General features: G+C 39.2%; 1 protein-coding gene across 1 annotated transcript in view; it reads left to right on the top strand.

The window, feature by feature from the left end:
- cdkal1 (CDK5 regulatory subunit associated protein 1-like 1) overlaps positions 1-23,780 on the top strand; it is a 239,293-nt gene that overhangs the window by 37,769 nt on the left and 177,744 nt on the right. The window contains exon 4 of the mRNA XM_073485828.1: positions 2,638-2,722. Within this exon, the coding sequence (XP_073341929.1) occupies positions 2,638-2,722 (85 nt within the window). The remainder of the gene's footprint in view (positions 1-2,637; positions 2,723-23,780) is intronic.

Here is a 23,780-nt window from a genome sequence, read left to right as displayed (position 1 = left end):
ACCCCATCTACTGGTGTCCAAAAATATTAAAACATGCAATATATTAAAATGCTCATGCAAAAGTATCAAAACATTGTGAATAAAAGTTGTGAAGGGGCTTTTTCACTTACATATTTTTTGGCCTTTCCTTATCAGGCTTGTTTCAAACTCTTTGGCAAACTGACATTGTAAATGTTTAAATTCAATTTTTGGAGACACCCTGATATTATTTTATTTGTATATCTCATTTTTTTAGTAAGTGGATCTTTCATCTTTTGCTTTTCTAACTCATGTAAGTCTGCATGTGCAGCCTACATACTGATTGTTCAGTCAGAATGATAGCGAATAGACATTTAACGTTATTTGTGTATTTGTAAATAATGAATGAATGGTTTGTCCTTGGTCTGGAAACACTGTGTGTGTGTGTGTGTGTGTGTGTGTGTGTGTGTGTGTGTGTGTGTGTGTGTGTGTGTGTGTGTGTGTGTGTGTGTGTGTGTGTGTGTGTGTGTGTGTGTGTGTGTGTGTGTGTGTGTTGAGGGAGGGATTGAGATGGAGAGTTTACCTAAGGCAAGGTGTGGTGTGGTTGGTAATCTCCCCATTCTCTGCATCCTGGGACCTGCTGTGTGTGTTACTGAAAAGTACTGCGGGTGTGTATCAAATTAACTAATGCAGGAAATGTAGTGTGAGTGGGGTGTGTGTATGCTTGACTGCAGCAGCGAAGTGGATTCTAAGTGAAATATTTGGTTCAACGTGGCGTAAAGGAGCAAGCTTCTAGCTCCCCACCACTGCCGTGCCATATCCCCCCGAGTATGTGTGTCTGTGTGTGTGACATCTCTCCTGGCAGTGCCATGCAAAGCCTGCCACCATCATCTTGAGCAGCAGCCGAGCTTAACATCACAAGGCGCAGCAAACCGCTGTGTGTGTGCGCGCGTGTGTGTGTGTGTGCGCGCATGTCGATGAAACATATGTTTAAGTAACCTTCATATTTTACTCATAATGCGAAAATAGGCTTGTTTTACAGTACTGCAAACAACTGTCTTTGTTAGAAGTTTATTTACTGTCAAACTGTCCACCAGGTGAAACACTCCAGAAGCTCCATGGGCAAGGAACAATGACTACATTTATATGCACACCAATTTTCTGCTATTCTCTTGAATATGACAATATTCTGAATGTGATTCAGGTCACTTAAACAGCATATTCTGTTTGGATATTCTGAATTAGGCCTTATTTCAAAAGCAACATTTTCCGATGGGTCATGCCAATATTATTTGGGTTCTGGAGCATTCTTTAGACATGAATACAGCACATTCGGAATATGCTTCTCAGTTGGGGTTTTAACAATCAGCCTTGTACTTCACCCAGCCACCAGTTTTTAGGGCTGGGGAAGAGGTGCATGCACAAAACAAAAGCACATGTTTCTGGTCAGAAGGAAAACACACCTACTTTTAAACATTACAGAAGACGTGGATTTCAGCAGGTTTTTTTGGATATGCACACATATCGTATCACCAGCCTTTTCAAGAAAGTGGTTGAATGAATGTATGGCAGGTATGCACAGCTGGATGTAAATGGGATTATTTGTGTAATATTCTTTTTCATTAGCCATGTAAACTGCTAAGTAGGAATATTAATATATTAATACTGAAAGTTGATTTTGTGTATGGACTCAACTAGGGGTGTCACGATTCTCCAAATCCTCGATTCGATTAAATTTTTGATTCTAAGGTCACGGTTTGATTCGATTCTCGATTTTTACGTTTATTTTTTTTAAAGCACAGGTTGCTATGCCATTTTTAGACTAGACTTTTATGCAATATAATATCTGACCTTTGTTAGCAATGTACCACACTACACTGTCGAATTTAAAACATTAACAACATAATGTAACAATAACTTATATCTTCGGTCAATTGGAAACTTAAACAAAATAACCTGCCATCTAGTTTCTCTTTTGTGACTGCAGTCTTCTTCACAGAAGATGACATTGAAGTTCACAACAAAACAAACAAAAAAATAAAACAGCCATGTCCATAGTCTTCTCTGAACAATTAAGTGTCTTAACAAACTATTTCCGAACAGTTGGACATATACAAGGTGCGTAAAGTGTGAGTGGGCGAGCGAGAGTGAGGGAGCGTGCGTACGTGCGGACAGTGAATGAATGGGAGAGGAAGGAGAAGCGAAAAGGAGTAGCAGTAGTAGCGACAGCAATAAAGTGTACAATATAGGCTGCAGTTTGGCTGTGAATAAAGGCGACGGCTCCTCAAGATACAGCAAAGCTGCCTGGTATTATTTCCCGACCAGCTTAACACCTGAAAGGGGGTTCACCCCGATGGTAAACATAAACTTCGGCCCTGGAGGAAATCATCTCTCCTGTGCTTCCCGACCACGGTCCGGGAGCCGAACAGGAATGGTGTAACACCATGCTATCGTTTGACTGGCTGTAGCTAATAGCTGCTGGCTTAGCTAGTCGCTAAGTTAGAGGAGGTTGACTCGCAGCACTTCAACAAGTGTGTGTTTTTTTTTCCCCTTGGCAAGCCGACCGGACGTGACATGGGGGCGTGGCAGCATCGAAAATTGGTTAGATCTAGGTTTTCTTTCTTTATCATGTTGTGATGATGTCCTGTAAAAATAAATTGAGTCTCTCTTTTTCTGTAGATGACCCAACGGAAGCAGACCTGTGGGTGCTCAACAGCTGCACTGTCAAAAACCCTGCAGAGGATCACTTCAGAAACTCAATCAAGTAATGAAAAGCACAAAATACACACACAAACACTTTTTCTTATTTGTTAATTTATGTAGCGAAGAGTTTTAGGATTTTTTGGGGGAATTGGATGAAAATAAAGTAGCCAGATGAAACATTTTCAGCACGTATTGTAGTGGAATAAAGCTATCAGGACTATTTTGTGTGGCTGCTGAAATTAGAACTATAGGGAAGACAAAATCCAAGATGATCTAAAAGTACTTATTATTCCTTATATTATTTTGCTATCCACTTGCACACCTAAGGTAAGATGCAGTTGATAAGGTTCCATGTCATTTTGTCAGATTTAAAATGATTCAACCAGAATTTAATTGTCTTGGCTTGAAACAAGATTTTAGACTACACTATTTAAGAATGATCACATCTTCATACCAATCAGACAATAGTGTCTTAGGTCCTGAAATGTCTTCCATTATTTCAAAATTCTACTTTCCCAATAACAAACAACCATCAACATAGCCAGTGTACCCAAAATGAAATAATTATGATGCTTTCTAAAAAATATTTATGGTGTTTTCATCCAGGTTTTGCTATCGTTCATGTTTGTGTGTGGGTGTGTCTGTGTGTATTTGTGTTACATATTTTCAGCTTGTTGCCCCATGTCAGTTTCCACCTACTCACTCTCACAGAGAGTAAGAGAGAGAAAAACACACATTTGAATAAAGAGTGAAATTAAGCTAGGAGAGCTAGCTTTGCATTTTGATTAATTTCCATCCGTCAGGGGCGCACACACACACACACACACACACACACACACACACACACACACACACACACACACACACACACACACACACACACACACACCTGGCAGGTGTGTGTTTTGTTGTATTGACAGAGAACAAGAATCTGAATCACTGGGTGACTGTGTAAAATCATCTATTGAAAACCATTTTAAGATTCACTTCAGCTCACATCTCAGCTCTTTCTGGACTGTGGGCAGAAATGAGATGACATTAAATAAGAGGAATAATTTTCAGTGATCATATGGACCGTAACACACAACTTTCAACCCATGTAAAAGGTGGAGAAGCAGACCCTCATTTTCCTGTAAAATTTTTGTTTAACATGTGTTGAAGTCATGTAAAATCCAAATAATCCACTTGAGCCTTTCCCTTGGGGGCATTACAGGAACTGCATGTTAACACATACAGAATCATCTTCAGAAACTGCAAAACTTGATTTTAATTAATATAAAAATACATATCACAATATTTTCACTTAAGTCACTTAAGGACAAAAAATAGGCCAAACATTTGCTACCTGCAAGCTGTAGGTCATCAAGACTAGCTGACTTTCTTTGTCTTATATGAAAGTAAGTTGATTATTGTTGGACACACAAAAGAAGCATTTTCAATTCAAATTTTGATTGCCATTTTTTAAAATATATTTTAAGGACAAAAAGATTAATCAATTAAGAAAAATAATCTACAAATGAATGAAATGTGGAGACCACACATCAGTTCCATGCTCACATGGAAGAATTTTTTTTATACATTTGGACACCTGTAACAACCCTCTTGCCTCAATAACCTCAGCACTGCAACAGGACAGTTGACTGACATGTTTGATTGGACAAATTGTAGGTTTTTAGTTGGTTGGCTCTTATAGATGATTTGCATTTTATGCTAAATGGCCATTTTTCATCTGTCACATTTTAAGTTTTGGATGTCTCAATCAACAAAAGGTGCAACTTACCATAAGACAGTATTACAGTTTCAAGGGTGAATTTCATTTGGCCAGCTTGATCAGTGCAATCTTCCTGTCTTTCTGTTTCAGCTGTCTCCGCATGCTCGCTTTCTACTTCACTCTTTCTGTCATGCCAGTTTTTACGCAAAAAATGTTTCAATTGAAATGCACGAAATAATAACACACTTCAAGACTTCGTTGCCTTCGTTGTTGATGCCAGAGTTTTTCTTTGACTGGAAATCACCCAGCTGTAATGCTAATGCAATTAATGCTCTATTCACTGGGAGGTACACAAACGCATGCACACAGGCACACACACACACAGGAGGAATGAAAAAGTTTTTCGCCTTTCATCACTTGCTGCTTGCATACTGCATACACAAAATGAGGGGGTACGGGATCAGAGAGAATCCAAATGCCCACTTAAGTCTTTCTTTTTTTTTCATACCTCGTTTTTTCTTTGGCATCTCTTCATATGATCGACAGAGAGGGAAAATGAGAGGAGGAGACAGGCACACGGTCTGCCTCGCGCTCAGTCACACGCTGGCCATTATGCCTGCACCTCCTGGTACCACAAACGCATGCAAATGTAACTGACACACACACATTTGTACAGGCTGGGGCATCATATCTGGTGGTCCGTAAAAAATGTCTTTAAATTTATTCAGTAATTAATTTTGAATTGGAATGCATTAAAACCTTGAACGTAAATCTTAAATTTAGTTAAGTCTTAGGTAACTTGTTTGAGGAGGTGAAAATGTAATGTTTAGCAGCAGATCTCATTCTACTTATTTAAAACTTATTATTTATTTATAACTTATACTTGTACTCATACTCTTGTTAACCACTCAAACGTGATGATATTATTCATTATTATTCATAAATTGTATTAGTATAATTTTAGTGATGTGGAGTTTGTTGCATTTTCTGCCTTCTGTCCAGAAGATCTCCACATAAAAAGGCAGTGGTTTGTCTGCTTTTCTCTTGGATATGTCTTTCATGGGTAAAATGAATAACCCTAAGTGCCTTCTGCTTATGTGTACATGTGTATGTCTCACCTGTGTGACTCCTTTATTTAGAGAGATAGTTGGAGGGCATTGCACTGGATGTTAACTAATATGCTGTGCTACAGCATGCTGTGGTGCTCAGCTTGCTGTTCTGAGAACTCTTTTCAATAGTAATGCGGTTATGCTTTGCTAACTCTACCATGTGCATGTTAGGTTTATAGATTAATTTTCTTTTTCACATCTGCATTTTGTGGGGTGCTCAGTAAAAGAACAAATATATGTGGGATTTAAGGCAGAGTTTTGCTGTTTTCATAGCTTAGCTTTCAACAATTAAGTCAGGTCCTGTGTAGGTTAAAAACACTTTGTAGTCCTATATTCTGTTCCATTCTACTGATGTGTGTATGTGTGAGTACATGAGTGTGTAAGACAAATTGTCCCCCATTGCAGTGCCATTTGGGACATCGTGTATGTGCCACACACACACACACACACACACACACACACACACACACACACACACACACACACACACACACACACACGTATGGTCACAGAAGTAACAATCAGTGTCCTAGTAAATGAGTTGAGGGGTTTAAAATGGAAGCAAAGGGGCTTTCAGCAGTCTTCTATCATGGTTTGGAGAGACGCAGTGAAAAGACGGTTTATTACTTCTGGAGAACTGGGGCTTAGTTGGCATCCGTGCCAAGTGTGTGGGGTAAGGAGTTGTTTTTGTGTGTTTGTGTATGGGGGTTTGTCAGGTGGATGTAAGCCCAGGCAGCTGTGTGTGTGTGTGTGTGTGTGTGTGTGTGTGTGTGTGTGTGTGTGTGTGTGTGTGTGTGTGTGCGTGCGTGCGTGCGTACGGTGTGGAGGATTACTCTGTGAGAGAATGCCAGCAGATATGCATATGGAGTGTATATGTTCTGCATGTGCGTTGAAAAAACATCTAACAATATTGATTAGTCCTGAAGCAGAAAACTGAGGTTAGTTTTCAGTCTGCACTGTAAGTTTTGTTTGTGTGTGTGTGCTCTTGTTCTCTGTGCACCCAGAACTAAGCACACATGAGTTTTGCATGGGGTTAGGTTAAATCCTCAGTGAGCCCAGACATTTTTATCTTGCTTAAGGACACTGAGGTTCAAATTGTTGATGTAATCTGTGATTATTAAAATGATTTCAAAAGCCAAGTGCATTAATTAGTTTACTTTATTATTTCTGTCTGTGGTGTTATTTTGCTTCTCCAAACTATTGCCCTCAGCATTTTGAAGCGGAGCTGGCTTGTATCATTTTGTTCAGCGTGCAGGGGTGAGTTGACATGTGTGGGAGATGGGATTCCCTCCAGCTTCATTTTTAGAGCGATGGCACACTCTGCCCTGCTGTTTACTCCTTCAGCAGGACTTCTAAATCAGGAACTCATTCAGTAGCATAAACCTCTAATAGAGCAGCTTCTGAATGATAAAAAGTCAATTAGTATGGATATTTGGGAGTGCCAGTATGTGTGTTTGAAATGCTGAAATCTATAGCGTAATTCAGTGTCAGAGACCTCTCAAATCAATGAGCGCTGAATGCATTAAAGAAACAGTTGCTCAACTGCATGTAATTAAACTGCTGTGTTTGTGTGTGTGTGTGTGTGTGTGTGTGTGTGTGTGTTGAATTTCTCCGCTTGGCTGTCTCAAGTAATTTGTATGATCAAGGGAATGTATGCTTAACGAATTAGAGCCCCAACTCAGAGTGCTGTACTTCTGTTTTCAAAATACGCCAATTCCCACATTATATTTACATTCATTTGAATATAATTTTGATATTCATGAACCAGCCATAAGAAAGAAAAATCATTAATGCTAATTGAAAAGGGACACACAACACACAGATGAACTCTTGGAAGAAGTCCAAAGTGTATATGCTTTGCTTATACTGTGTATTTATAACAGATGTGTAGGCTGAGTGGTGAATATATATATTATGGCCCCTGGCTACAGGACAGTCTATTGTTGGCTCAGTGTTGTCTTGGCAGAAGTTGCTTTACAAATGTATTGTAGACCACATGCTGCCAAAAGTGTATTGGGAAACTGATGTTAAGTTAGCTGCTATACGTCCCAATATGAAACCGTAAAAGTTGATAAAGTTGAAAAAATAAGGTATTGTGTGAGTTTATCTTGATTGTGTATTTCTGTTTTGATAATATCCAACGAGTCCAGTTTCTTTGTTGGTGTTTCGGTACTTTGTTGCTTTTCTTTGCTAATACTTTCAGAAGGACAGATGAGTCAACAAGATTCTCAAGTAACCCAATTGACCAAAATACTTCAAAGCTTATACTTTTGCCATAGTAATCAATGTCCAAATCAGTATTTGAAGTACGGAGATGCTGCGTTCACTGCACAAAAAAAAAAAAGCAATATAATGATAAAGAGAGCAAGAAAGGAGCTCCTCTGTGGTGTTTTTGTCGTCTCAAATGAAACAGTGAAAGACAATAGTGAGAGAGCATTTCTGCTCCACTTGAACGGGGCTGGGTTGAGTACAAAACTTGACCCCTTAAACTTGCAACACCTGCTCGCTGGTCAAGTTGATTTTTGAGACTTCGGAGGTGGAGAGGGCTGATGTGTCTCCTCCTTACATTGTGATCGTAAGTTTGATAGCTTGTGATGAGGTCAAATTGTTTCAGCTGATAAATTTGCTATATATTTTTTGGCAGTGGATCAGTCTTGAGACCTGTAATATATCTCTTTAATATAGCCTGATAAAAGTCAAACACCTATGTCCAGATTGAATGCTCAAATTCATTGCCATTTATTCATGTTGGAGTTAGAGGTGGTGAATATACATTATAGCCCATGGCTGCATCTGTTGATTAGAAAGATGTCCACTGACATTAGGCAAGTGATTTTATGTCATTGATTTCTGACCTCACATTTATTGGAGGCAAAGGTCATGCTCTGCAAATAAAATCATTAACGTGAAAATCCTCCCTGAAACAAAATTTACATGTTATTCCACAGCCCTAATTTTTCAACCTGTGTCTGAGAGCATTAACAACTATATCCAGAACCTAGAATCCAGAGAGTTGAGGCTGCAAACTGTCAGAAGACAAATCATTCCATGAACACTGCTCACCCACATAAGCACATAAATATATATTAGTCTAGTTTGTTCTTCCAAGAATCAATCAAAAGCCTTACATTGCCTTGTGGTCAAGTGGCGGGTTTTCTTTTTACAGAGCTTATAATGCATGGAGCTGTTGATTTTGGCCTTACAGCGTGTTGTTTTAAATGAACTGACACACAGAAAGTGACTGACATTAAGGCCAAAATATTTCCTTTTCATCAGAACATGACAGCAAGTTATAAGCAATCTGAAATCCGCAGTGACCTTTAGAGTTGTTTACTAAGGGCAGTTGTTTTATGTCAGTGTTCACCCAGCTCAGCAGACACATAGGCATGGATTTGTAGCTGGTTGGACACACTCACACACACACCCATACAGAGCTGGCTGCCTGGGGCTGGTTTTTGTACAACCCAGGGATTGGCATTTAATCTGTCAGTTCTGCAGGGCATTAGCCTACATTTTGGGGTACATGCAGACACAGAAATAGTCAGAGGCGGAGACAGACTGACAGACACGTAGACAGAGAGGTGAGGTAGAGAGTGTAGCTGAGTTCAGGCGTCATGAAGTGTTGGCCTCAGTGAGCTCAGGGCTGTATGAGAACTACACCAAGGTTGGGGTTAGCCAGTACACGACCTTGCTTTTAACATGTCTTCATCTGCACAGTTAGACTGTACTCTACGTGTTTGTGCTCTGCTGCTTAACACAATGTTTTGTCTAGTAAAGTGGGAGGGGATGATCTGTTTTCTGTACATGGATGATTTTGTCTGCTTTCTGCACTATTCTGTTTTTCTTTTGATTAGATTTATTGTTCTGATTTATTTCTTAATAGAGCATAGCAGCACTTTTACAGCAGTGGTTTTCATGGTGACACAACAAACTACAGCCCTCTACATTTCATAGTTGAGCAGGCTCACTGATTTCACTTCATGCAGCAAATTATTAGCAGTTTGGTTTCGTTCTGCTGTGTTCTACTGTGCCTTGTTCTGTTTGATTATGCTCCTGTAATGGTAAGGGTAAATGCCTTAAGGTTGCATGTGATTAGGTATGAAGTGAATGGTCAAAACAAGCATTCATTTCCATTGTTGTCACCAATACAACCATGTCAGATCTGTGATTTATTCATTGTTAAAGCAACCTGAGACCTTGAGGGGCTGTCTCTGTGCTCCTTGCAAATGTACAGAAGCTAATATAGAAGGATGCTTCTATCTACTTTATACAACTTGTACTGTTCTTGTTTCAATATACATCTGTTAATCTGATATTCAGTGAGTTGCTGCCAATGTTGTGAACATTATCTGTGTTTAAATTATTTCCATTCAACAGCTTTTAAGGAATTTTGAAGGTGCTATCTAGGAAGAGGAACCTTTACCTGCATTATTTACCTTACCACAGTGCTAAAACTCCTCTATGTTAGGCCTCTCCTATCCAAGCTAACAGGGCAGCTTTGTTCTAACTCACATTAACATGAACCTGTTAAAAGGATTTTGAGTAATAGTCAGGTCTCAGGAGTTCCAGACCCAACAGACGTATCCTTTTAAAATCATTTATCTGCTGTCAGGCTAGATTTTTGTACTTTTTGTCTCTGCTTAACCTAAGACATTCAGCTGTAACAACAAAAAGTCAGACCCAATTTTGTGCGAGGCAAACTGAAAGTGAAGTAACGGTCTTACCTTTTTTTAAGCTTGTTTATCAGAAAAGGTGATAGGCAAAGCAGGCATCAGAGGGGATGAATGTAATGTGATGAAAGGCTAATAATGTTTAAATCCCCTTTCCTTGCAGACTTGACTTTTATCAGCTTCTATTGGCTTTAAAAGACCGCGTATAATGTCCTCTCATTTGCAAGGCAGGTGAAAAGTATTTTCAAGGGCTTTAATAGTGGATGTCGAGTCAGAGGTTGTTATGTGTTTATCTGGTCACCATTAGGACAGAACATTAATATGGACATTGTGTATAATAGCAGTAGGAAGTCATTAAAGTTTTTGGAATTACTGTAGAGAGGAAACTGCAATTTTGTTTTATTTCAAGTAAAATACAATTCGTATAAGCATTACGCTGAAATACTGTCTGTTTTCTAATGTTTTGCTGTCATTCTTAAGTTAAATCCACTCCCTCCATGGCTTGTGATTTGGACTTGCAGTACTAGGACAAGAGATAACCACGAGATAGTGTGTACTGTACACATGCTTTTGCATGACTGTGTCTTCAGCTGGATACAGCACATGCACACACATAAAAAAGTTGAAAATCACAGAGATGCTATTAGTTAAGGCTAACCGCCTGACTCCGCAGACTATTTTTAAATATGCCTTGAAGAAATACACACAGACACACACTCATGCAAAAGGGACATTCATTGCCTTTAGAAGCAGTCAGAGGGTGCCAGTGATGGAGATTATTAGAGGACCAGCAGACTTCTAGACCAGTGCAGGATCAGATGTTGTGATTATTTAAGACAGGCCAAAGTCTGAGCGTCTCTAGGCTTCTGCGGTTCAGATATTTAGTGATGTTTTCCGTTCTGAAACAGATTTGTGTGTGTGTGTGTGTGTGTGTGTGTGTGTGCGTGTGTGTGTGCGTGCGTGCGTGTGCGTGCACGCTGAATTCCCCTTACAAACAACCTGTCACATCTGCTCTACAAAGTGGGTTTGAATGCAGGGCTCAGCACAGTATGGGGCTCTGGTATCTGAGTCTTGAGTGTGTGTCCATGTGTGTGTGCGCAACCGTTTGTATGTGGCTAAAATGCAGACCTGCTCACAGTATGGGACTAAAGGCCTGAGCCGACAACCTCCCTCACCATCCATCTGGATCTTGTTAAACATGCCTCTAGTCTGGCTTCTGCCATGATTCTGTTCCTACAATTTCTGTGTATGTATATACTGCTTGCATGTGTGTGTATACCACTATTGTTACCTTTTTACCCCACAAATAAAATCATTTACCTATATGTAAAGAGCTTGGTATTTAACATGAATGATGAATGTGGCAGACACTGATTAATTCCAACAAATGCATGTTTATGTCTGTGATAAAGCTTGAGCAGTCTTTTTTTCTGAAATACAGCCCATTTTCCATTTAAAACTGATAAATGCTCCGTGAAACATCTTAAGCTCTCTTCACAAATTGAGGAAAGCTTAAGCCTGCAGGAAAACAAACTGATATTCTTCAGTGTCCCAATTTTGTTTTGGTACTCAAGGGATATGTGTGCATGAATGGTCCCTTAAATAAATGACTGCACAGTCACATTGTCCCTGTCCTTACAAGATCTTCCTTAACAGCAATCACAAACAACTCCCGTCTTTCATCAGTTTAGACGGCTGGGCTCTTAAGGCACCCCACTGGGCTCCGGCCTTTTTGCTGATCCCCGATTGTGGATTTGAACCATAAGAGGCCAAGTTAATATAGGATTGAAGATAGAGAGAGGACCTTTCACCCTGGTGTGTTGCAAGTAACTGGGTTTCCATAGTCAAATCCCAAGTTGAATTCCGCATTTTGTAGAGGGATTGAGTCCGCGTTTGGTTGAGGAGCTTTAAAAAAATTCTTATCCATATCGTAGGACTCAGCGATCATGTTGGCCATTTCAAGTTCTATAGGAATGTGACTGAGATAAAGGGAAAAAGAAGGAAATAATATATGGGTAGGAAAAGTAGTAAAGTCAGGTCATCACCTCATGAATTGTACTGAAGTGGTGTTTCTACTTTAGTCATTTTAGAAGTGGGGAAAATGTGTTAAATCTCATGCCACAATCAATTCAATCAGATTAAAATTAAAGCCAAAGTGTAGGGCCATATGTTTTCCACCATGGTGTCTCATATTGCAGTTTTAGATTAGGGCTTTAGACATTTGTGAAAAGATGAGTCTGGAAATGGGACCAGTCATCTATAATTGACTTGGGAAGAGAAACAGTAAAAGGGTATATGTGCAAAAAGTGAGACATATCCTGGATTTTCCTTGCTGAAATAGGATTTTAAATGATAAAAAAATTAGAGGTTAGTCGATGCAGTTCAAAAACGTTCTATTTGTGTGTACTTTTATTTACCAGCTGTTAATGATGGCCATTAAACTTTAAATTTGACTTTTATTTCCAAATAAGCAAACCTTGATGTCAAAGAAAATTTGAGAAAATGCTAAACGTGAAACTTTATATTAATTCATCTGACTGGATATTTGTTATTTATTAGTTGTGTATTTTTGTCTTTTATATTGTCATTGTTATCTACCTGCTCAGGTATTAAATTTAAAAACAGTGGTACAATACGCCATGAAGTAAATAACAGAGTTGATGTAATATTTATGAGCTGTATCATTGTCCTGAATTGCATACATTTGAGACTGACAGGAAAAACAGAGAACGAAGATATCATAGCGGAGTGTGTATATCAGCCCACTATGATTCGATAGGATTACCAGTGTTTCATGTTAACTGTTTTCTCTCCTTCTGGCGAATCAGTTTCCATGTTGTGTGAGCTTTTAAGGGAATGAAGGGGTGCTAAATCCCTCAGTGGGGGGTTTGATGGACTTGTCACGCGATTCTTACACTTCTCAGGAAACACTGATGTCTTATTAAGAGATGAGGATGCAACTGACACTGGAATTGAACAGCTGGAAAGGGATGGAAGAGGCTTTACATTTCAAAAGACAGTAACTGTAGGATACTTGAATAAATGATTCCAGACTTTGTCATTTATGTAGAACATTTTTGTTTTGCATAAAACGCATATCTCATGAGTGTATATGTGTGTGTCAAAGTGAAGACACCACATCACATCATGCTGTGCTCTTCCTTCTGTAGCAGTGCTAGGTTGTGTTCGGTTGTATTTTGTTTTAGGAATATGCAAAATTCATTGACTACTAGTTGATTAAACTACGCTACCCTTGCTAGTCTGCACCAGCAATACTAGTCAGTTAAACTTATTATTTTATATATGTACACATTTAAATTTCATAATGACATAATATGCACTGAAATGTTGTTTTATAAAAAAACAAGCATTTGTTACTAATGTTCACACTGATTACCTGATGCGCCTTAGACATATTTACGTATTTACGTATTTGCTATGCAATTGCGTTCACTCAATGAAAAAGCTGTTATAATAGTTGGGCACGTTTCTTCAATATTTTATTGTCATGTTATGTAAGATAATGTGCAATGTTCTTTATGTTTTCTGTGTGTTGTCCTACTTTTAGACTAGAAGATTAGTCTAAGTTTAAACTTCTGTTCAAAGATGAGGGAAATTACTCGTTAGGAACATCCTTTTGTTTGTTCCCACAGAGCTGTAGCTGCAGGAATACAGCTATTCAACCACCCAGTAAAGGGATGAAAGCTGAATCATTAAAAAAAAATAAACATGAACAAAACTGTCTGTCATCACAGTCTGACATACAAAACCTTCAGAGTGATAATTAGAGCAGATGTCAATAATACCGTCACAGCTTTGTTACTCTGTCAATAAGGCTGAGTTGCAAAAGATTCGTGTTTCACCAGAAAGATAGTTCAAGTCACAGTGATGCAATAAACCCACAGGCAGCTAGATCACACCACCGATGTCGTATTAGTCATCAGTGACTGACTTGAACTGTATGTGTGAGGTACACAGTGTGACGAAGGACGAGAACAGGGAATAGAAGACAGGAGGTACAAGGAAAAGAGAAAAAAAAGAGGCAGCAAGGCATGAGTGCAAGATTGAGAGACAATGTCACCTGCCAGCTATAATAAGAAAATGGTGAAATATGTTGAGATGGGAGGTCTCTGCAGGAAACTGACAAGGTGGTAGTGTTTTTATTTGGCCTATATATTATGTTTTTTTCCTGGGAGAGAGCTGAACATTAGTGAGTGATGGTGGTTGTAATGCTCATTATGTAGTTTGATAAATCTACAGTGACCCTTTGGAAAGGTCATTGAAGAGGTCACAGGTCCCTTAAAAGGGTTTGGAGGCCATGCTCTCCTCAGCTAGTGATGAATCACCTGGCAGTATCTGTGGGGCTTTGCACATATATATATACACGGGTGTGTGTGTGAAGTTCATTGATCAGTGAGACTTAGTGTATTGTCCATATGTCATCATCTGTGTTTGAAGTCATACAGTGTTGGTATTGGCCTTTCTATTTGTTTCGATACTCTGTGTATATAGGGGTGATTTACTGTATTTACTATATTTGCTGTTGGTGATTTAGAGGTAATTTTGCTCACAATAGTGTCAGAGTAATGCAATTACTACCATATTGTGTGTATTTTGCAGAATACATGCTGGCATTGCCTCAAATTAGTATTTTGTGCACCATGTGTTTTTGAGGGTTTTTCTATCTGAATACTTAAAAGACACATTTTTACAAATTATAACAGTGAGTTTTAGGTGCATTGTGCCAAGTGAGTGAAAGCAAGTAGGCGTTCCTGATCAATAACATGAAAAGCTCCATTTGGTATGAAGTTATTTCCCATGATAACCCCCACATCTGTGCCTGTGCGCCTGTGTGAGTGTGTGTTTTCCCCTTCAGGCATGTGGGAGGCCAGATCTTAGCCTCTGAGGACCCTTCTTGCCACTATAGTGACAGGAGAGAAATGAAGACGGACACAAACACACACAGACACGCACAGACAGACAGACAGACAGACACACACACACGCACACACTTGGGCTTGATTAAATTCAGAAATTCTCACCTCATTGCTTTAACACCTGCTTCACTCTTTACTTTCTCTCACTGCTCAGTTCAGTCTTTTAACATTTTATCTTTCCTCATTACCTCATTTCTTGAGTACCTCCAACATGCCCACAGTGTGTGCTGTGTGTGGGTGCGGGGTACAGTGAGAGAAATTAAATCAGCTGTCGGCCAAAAGGTGGTTAATTTATTTTCTGGTGGTTAAGTTGTTTCTGACAGATTTTTTTTTTCAGGTAACCAACCATGGTTGGAGAGTCCTGTATTATTTTAGCCCCTCGCTAAACAGTGAGAGTAAGTGGACCTGTACCAGTACTGTGGCAAGTAAAAAAAAGTTAATTTCCTGCTATGGATTGGACATCAACAATCTCGCCTTATTAATGGTATGGAAAAGTAGAAAAAAGATTAACAGTGCTGATATAGAGCACAAATAGGATATGAGTTGGAGATACAATCGAGCGAAATCACACTCGGAGAGAGAAATACCTAGAGATGGAGGGATGATGGTGCGTCAGTTATTGTCAGCCTGCACAATTAATTACAAATAATTGTATATCATACATTTTTCCACGTTTAATAATTGTGTTGTAGGGTGTTAGATTTTCAAGATTGTCACCTAAAAATCCCATTATGTTTTTTCTAGGTCTTCTTGTAATATTATAAATCTACATTATGAGCTGTTTACACTACTTGTTGTGCTTTTCCGTGCTTAGATGAAATGAATTAAAGAGCTGTTGTAAATGGTTGTTAGATGTTTATTGTTAACTTTAATCACTGATCACAGTAGTAAGTCAATGAAGTGGTCCCAGCTGGTAATTTTGACATACTGGGTTTATGCTTAATTTTGATGTGTGAAATGACATTAAGATCACATGAAATAGCTCGCTTCCAGTGCTCTGGATCAGTTTTAAGCAGACTTTACTGGAATCGTCCAACCGAGAATGTGCGACTCAACAAGCTATAACAAGCCAATTAATATTTCGCACTAACAGTGTGTATAGAGTGTCTGTAAGTAAATGTAAAAAGGAACACTTAATATGATACTTGACACAGGAGAACTATTTGATTATTATATATTAAAAGAAAGTAAGGATGTACATCATAAGGTGTAAAATTGCACATCAATAATTTCTTAGTGAAACAAAGACATTACACTTATGTTCTTTAAAAAAATAATCAATATCGCTTTTTTATAGTCCTATACAGTAGGCATAGTGTTGAGTACATTGGGCCATTTACCCATGCACACTAAATAAAAAAAATACAGACCAATGCTTAAAGGGATAGTTCGGATTTTTTGCCATGAAGTTGTATGACATCCTCACCATCAGTGTCGTGCATCAGCAGTGACTTTTCCCCAACTGCGTCCTGTGAGCCGAGGTCTGTCACGCTGTTGTTGCTGAAGAAAGTAGTTACGGCTAGTTTGCGGGGTCACGAAGATAAAGCGTTTTGCTTCAAAAAACAATATCCGTTCAAAAGAGTAAAACATTTGCATCACAAAATCGTTTACGACAAAAAAGTCAGACCTCACGATCACCTGGCACTATTTCCCCTCCCTTCATATCACTGCGCGCTTCCGCCTGTTGACACACCGCACTGCTCCATCAGCTGTTTCACGGTGTTTACATGCTCGGATGGTAAACGTAAATATGTCTGACTACGAAACGAGTGATGAAGACATTCCTTTTACCACAGAGCCAAAGGGATATCTTTATGAACCCGAATATACAGACACCGAGCTTCGTCAAATGGAGTTAGAACGGGCAGAGAGAGAGGAGAGAGAAGCGGTCCAAGTTGCTGACAATAATAATAACAGTCATCATATAAAAAGGCACCGTCTTTAGCTTGTAGATAGTTGTTCTTACCTGGGGTCGTGGCACAGCAGCGCTCTTCAAAACATGTTTCTTCCTCTTTCCTGGGCGTGTAGGAACATAATCGTCCTTGCTGAAGTGTGCACTACACACACGAAGCTTTTTCACCCTTGGCAGTCTCGCTTCAATGTTCAAGCCTATGGCAAGAAGCCAAAGTTGCCTAATAGCAATGTCTGTGACAGGAAAGCGGTGAAATATATACGGCGACTTGGTGTGATCTTTGTTGTTGCAACCCGGATAATCGCAAATCCGCACCATTTTTATATATCCTCTTGTCTAATAATCTCGCTAGTACTCACGTTAGCTCTCTCGCACATCCGAGCATGTAAACACCGTGAAACAGCTGATGGAGCGGTGCGGTGTGTCAACAGGCGGAAGCGCGCAGTGATACGAAGGGAGGGGAAATAGTGCCAGGTGATCGTGAGGTCTGACTTTTTTGTCGTAAACGATTTTGTGATGCAAATGTTTTACTCTTTTGAACGGATATTGTTTTTTGAAGCAAAACGCTTTATCTTCGTGACCCTGCAAACTAGCCGTAACTACTTTCTTCAGCAACAACAGTGGGACAGATCTCGGCTCACAGGACGCAGTTGGGGAAAAGTCACTGCTGATGCACGACACTGATGGTGACGATGTCATACAACTTCATGTCAAAAAATCCGAACTATCCCTTTAAATTTCCACAATAACACTGTTACAGAATTATAATAAAATGGTTGTTTTCATTGCGTTTAGAAAGTGAAAATTGAGAACTTTTTTAACATTAATGCGTAAGCACCATTAGCATGAAACAAATTTAATGTGAGATAGCGTGAGATGGATGAAGACAAATTGCAGTGAAAAATAGAAAGGAAGAAGTGAAAAAAGAGGGATGAAATTTAATGGGTAAAGGAGAGTGAGGTTGTTTTGCTCCCAATTAACAAAAGCAGGAGACCCACCAGAGTCATTTCTACTCCATTTTAATTGAATTCAGTTATTTTGAGTGAGTAACATATTCCTCATTTGGGAGTAGTTTAAGAGGTTGTGAAGGAGCAAGAGGGTAGAGTGAAGTGGATGTTGATGTGTTTTCAGGTGCTCTGGCTTTCTACTGCAGGTAATTTTTCTCCCAGCAGGTGATGACAGACCTTCACAAGGTCACACCATTACCTCTCTGTCTATCAGTCTCTCACTCACTTATGTTCTCCCCACTTCTGCGCCCATATTCAAGCCCTAGTTTGGGCTTGGTGAGTCTGATTTTCCAAACTTTCAGCTTAATTTTTTTTGTACATGACCAAAGTTAAAATCTTGTCTCACATTTCATTAAACTATTACATGCAAGCAAACAAAAAACATTTAACAACTAGGTGGTACATTTTGGAATTTTAACTTTATTAAATTGTATCTCCAGCTGATTTCACAATAATGACCATCTCATTTCAGTAGTTCAAGCATACAGCAATGTCTGTAAAGCAATCAGCACCATCAGTGTGCTGTCAGTTTGTGAAGGCACAAGGGTATCATGTTGCTACATGTGTAATTTTAAAGCTGTGATTTAAAGGCTTTATACATAATTCACTGTAATCTGATTCAGAAGAGGACTGGGAATCTCATTAGCGCCTCATTAGGAACTTGCATTGCACCAGAAGGAGAGAGAATGATGGGGCGGGGGGGGGGAAACTGGGAGACAGAGGGAAATGAAGGCTCAGTTCAGGGCTGAACTGAACGCACTGAGATTTGAGGTCTCTTCACTTAAATGAGCTAATGTTGGAAAAGTAGGGTGCTGTTTCGTGATGTGATTTTTGTGTTTAACAGCTTGGAAAAAGAAACTGTCTGATACAAATTTTGTTTGATCAAAGGGCAGCTTAGTAATTATGAGAGACATTTGACATTTTGATAGGCATCTTATTTATAAATACACAAGTAATCACAATACAAAAAGGCCAAAGATACAACCAAATGCATTGCTTGTAGTCACAGAATTAGCACTGGGTAGCTCAAAGCTGTGATTGTGTGCTATTACAAGCATTCTGAGGCTGATGGAAAAAGTGTATTTATTGAATATTTGGTTGAAAAAAATCAAAAATTTTGATGATCAGTCAAGGTGCTTTATCAATTTAAAACTGCCATATTTTCTGGTTCCAGTTTCTCAAATGTAACAATTTGCTTTGTTTTGTCTGTTTCAAGTCATTTTATTTTTTATTTTTGCACTGTTAATCAAACAAAAGACATTCAAAAGTTTTCACTGTATTTAAACATTTTTGTTAGACTTACAGTGGCAATAACAAGGTTTTCTGTTTTAATGTATCATAATGAATTATATGTTGATTGCACAATCGCCATTAAATAATGACACCATCAGCGTTTAGATTGTTTCCCTATAAACCTTGCTTTCCCTGTGCACTTTTGTCTGCCACTGGGCACGAAATCCCCTCGAAAGATGAAGGCTGACTGGAGATCAGTCAGGCTGGCACCATTTGTATCTGCTTTTAATCTCCATTATTGACTAAAGGAATGAATAAACTCAAGTTTTGTCCTGTGTTGTTGGTAGATGCGACTCTGAGGAAAACGGGGAGTGATCCAGTTGTCTTTGTGACAGCACCACAAACAATAATACCAATTAGAAACGCTAGGGGGGAAATAAGCCTGTTTCCACTTACAGTTTAATAACTGACAGATTAATTAGTTGGCTGCAGACCTACACGACTTATTTAATCTTATCAATAAAACTTTGTGTACGCTGAATGCTTGATAAGTAAATTGGCATTTAGTGAACAAATCTATCCATATTGGTGAATGCATTGGTTTGGGTTAGATGGTCTAACATTGTTACTGAATGTGGGGAAATGTCAGTGTGACATGTTAGCTGATCTGACAGATGGCATATGGAGAGTACTTCACTGACCCTCTGCTCACCTGTACTGACACAAGCTCACATACACACACAACACCTGCTGCTCCATCCATCCCTCCCTGTCTCTCTGTCTTGATTTCAGTCAAACTGTCTCATTGACATGAAAGACAGTAATGGTGGTATATACAGTATATATCTTTTTCTCTTACCATAGCTCAGATTTCTCAGTTTGGGCTTGTTTTTGTTTTTTGTGTGTGTGTGTGTGTGTGTGTGTGTGTGTGTGTGTGTGTGTGTGTGTGTGTGTGTGTGTGTGTGTGTGTGTGTGTGTGTGTGTGTGTGTGTGTGTGTGTGTGTGTGTGTGTGTGTGTGTGAGAGAGAGAGAGATGAGAAAGCCTGGGAGACTGACTCAGGTGGCAGGTGTGTGTGGGTTATAGCCAGCATACCAGCTGCCGTGTTCTCAATCAAGTATCTTTAGTTACACAGAGAGGGATTTGACACTGAACCAAACCTTGTGCCACTGAAACACGATCACCCTGGATCTATTCACCAACAGACAAACCCTGTGGACACAACTAACATGGGCATACACACAAACCACATAAATGCATATTCACTTTGTGCTGCACAGTTTGACCACGCACAGTAGAAATCCTTTTAACATCTGTTTCAACATGCTATTTTTACAAGACGAATCAATTATTAATGATACTTCAATTGTAAGTGAGAAAAGGGTGACGGCAGGAAAGAGGTGTGTGTGTTCTCCTGAGGAGCACCTGTAAGCTTTTGGCATTTTCCCTGTTGAGCTGAGGTCTTGTTTTTTGAGCTGACGATCCCAGAGGCTTTTTCAGCTGGTGTTAGCTAAACAGGCACTGACCTGGAAATTACTGAGCTACTGAGATACTTTATACCAGCTGCAAGTTATGAAAGATGACATCCTCTCTCTCTCTGAATTGAGTGTGTTCATTCTCCACGCACCTTCAGGGTGACAAGTGACAGCAGAATTATTTGAGTAACTTTACAGTAACACACTGATGAAGATACGAACACTCCTTCACAGTCTCTCTCAGTGGATGTCACATCTATATTCCATATGTTAAAGTATAGAGACGGGCTTGATATACATTAAGTCATGCAAGATGACAGTAAGAAGTTTTGACCTTTGCATGCCTTATGCTTGAACCCCGGGGGGAAATGTTAGAAGCGATGCACAAAGTGGAAGAGAAAGGATAGGAATAGAAAACAGATGACAGCATGAAGGGTTGATCAACTTTAAGAGAAAGATGCTGCAGAAAGAGAGAAACTAAAATGAGTGGTCTGAGGATAATGGAGGTAACATAGAGGTCACATTTGATGTCAGATGATTGTTAAATTTTAGATGAAGTTTATTATTGAAACCTAATGTAAAACAATACCTGTACTTACGAGTTTATATGTTTTTGCATGTCAATGTGTGCAGTTATAGTTTTGTATTAATATGTATCTGCAGTATTTATGTGGCTGTGAAATATGTGCCTTGAAGATGTTGTCATCAATGCATCTTGCACTTCATTTATGAGGGCTTGATTCTAATTTTACTTCACTGGCAGATGGACAGGGTGCTGCAAACTAGCCAAGAAGCAATTTCACCAAACAATATTTGGAGTGACACAAGCCCAAGGCTTACAACTTGGCTATAGGTACACATACTGTATATGCAAAGAATGATGGATGCATGGAAACGCACACAGCAAGATGTCAACCTCTGTAAGGCAGGGGGTCGATGGGTCGGTGCCTTAACATACCCGGGGCAGTCCTTAACCTCGGAGGTACTGTAAACAAACAGACAGATAGCTGGATGTAGGAGGAACTGCTGTGGGGTATCAGGCCACATGTGGCATATAAGCAACTGTGCATTCCCTGGCTGCCTGAATATCACTGTGGTTTAGCGGTGACTTGTGATGTCAGCATGCGTGTTCCTGTCAGATAAGGAACCACAAAACATTCTCTCTGTGCCATCTAGGCACATTTTGTAAACTTTGTTATCTAGTATAGTTTTTTCCAGTGTTTTGCTTAATGTTTATTCAAAGTCACTGTGAAACTTAACATTTAGAAAACCCTGTGTAACTCCTTAACAAGAATAGGAAAAAGAATGGGGAATATAGTACATACAGTGCACGGAACCTGCATCCAGTTAACTGTTGTAGCACATGTGCAGTCTGCGCACGTTCACAAATTTTGAGCAGTACACAGATGTCCACATAGGGGTACAGTATCTATTTTTTTCTAAAATTAGTTATTCAAAGTCTTAAACATTTGCTTTAAAAGCTGTCCGTTTTTTCTGATTAAAATGCTCATTTGAAATGCATCTTAAATTGTATCCCCTCCTTGCTGGTTCTGAAGGGGTAGATGTTAAAGAAGGTATTTCTACAAATTTTCCAGCCTTGAATGATATTTTATCTGCCATTAGTACATTTTAATATGCATCCTAATGTGGCTTTGAGAGAAACAGGATGGTCAGTCTTCAAATAAAAACTCGGGTTCATTTTGATCTAACATATAAAAGTGTCATTAATGTGACAGATGTATTAAAACATTTTATGTGTGTTGTAGACCACAGAACCTGGAACTTTATTGCACTGATCTTTACTGATTGAAAGTGTGAGAAGGAGAGAGATGTAACAAATGCGGTTCAACAAAAGAGGCTGAGGCAGCTCTATTCATTTCCAACTAGAAAAATATTCACCACCCCTCTAACAAGCCAAATGTATTTTAAAAATCACCTCCTCATTCTGTTGAGCCTTTTTCTTCCAACAATTCACCTCCCTTCCTCTCTTTTCCTTTCTAATGGTAATGAACCTTGCCTTGAACCTTCCTTTTAATTGGTGTCGACTCAGACGAGAAGAGAGCGTGTGGAGGGGAAAAAATCGCTTTTTTAAACATTCCATAAATTAATTTTTACCAAGTAAGGAGTCCTGCATAGCAATTTATTCAGACAGTTGGCTTTGTGCATGATGCATCCTTGGCTTTTAAAGGAATGTTATTTAGAATAAATAATATGCTGTGGTTAAATGAGGAGGCCTTTTAGAGGGACTGATGAGCCACCGTGGATCCACTTCAAGCTGCACAGGAGAGGAGATATCAGCCAGGGAAATTAACAGGCTGAATAGATGCTTAGACTTTTTAGCTCTATAATGAGACTCCCATAGTCTACAAAGTCCCCTAATGCGTGTACTGTTCATGCACTCCCATATCTGCTTTCTCATGCATGCTCACATAATGTAAATAACTCACAGTGCACCAATTTGCATAAACAGATGTGAAAAATAGATGTATGCAACACCAAATGCATGCAAGTTCAAAGGAACAAATGTAGACACACTCAGGAAATGCATACATCGATGCACAAAATATATGCAAACATACACATGTCAATACATTTTGAAATTTAGAATTAAAATGTATCATCTTTAGTTTTTTGTGTTTTTTTTTTTTTTTTACCTCTGCCAAGTAGGTTATGTTTTCCACGAAACTTGTTTTGAGGATTGGTCTCTGTCCTGAATAGACCCCATTAACCTTGGTGCGGATCCAGATAAAGGGATCGAGGATTTTTTTCTTACTTTCTTAAACATTGCAAGATATTTTCTAAGTGCTGTATTGCAGGCAACTAGAAGTGTTTCAGTTTCTTGACGATGTTTCACCTCTCATCCAAGAGGCTTCTTCAGTTCTAACTAACTGGAGGGGAGTTGCAGGCTTTTAAACGCTGTCTGAGGCAGAAACTTGTCCATCCTTGTCCAGCCAGGACTGCACAGATCTGTACATTGGGGAGACAAAACAACCTCTCCATAAACGAATGGCACAACAGAGATGGGCCAACTCCTCAGGTCAAGACTCTGCTGTCCACTTACATCTGA

This window comes from Pagrus major, chromosome 17 (assembly GCF_040436345.1).
Source record: "Pagrus major chromosome 17, Pma_NU_1.0".
In the NCBI taxonomy this organism is placed as follows: Eukaryota; Metazoa; Chordata; class Actinopteri; order Spariformes; family Sparidae; genus Pagrus; species Pagrus major.
The sequence above is the reverse complement of the archived record's forward strand: the minus strand, read 5'-3'. Positions and strand labels throughout refer to the sequence as shown.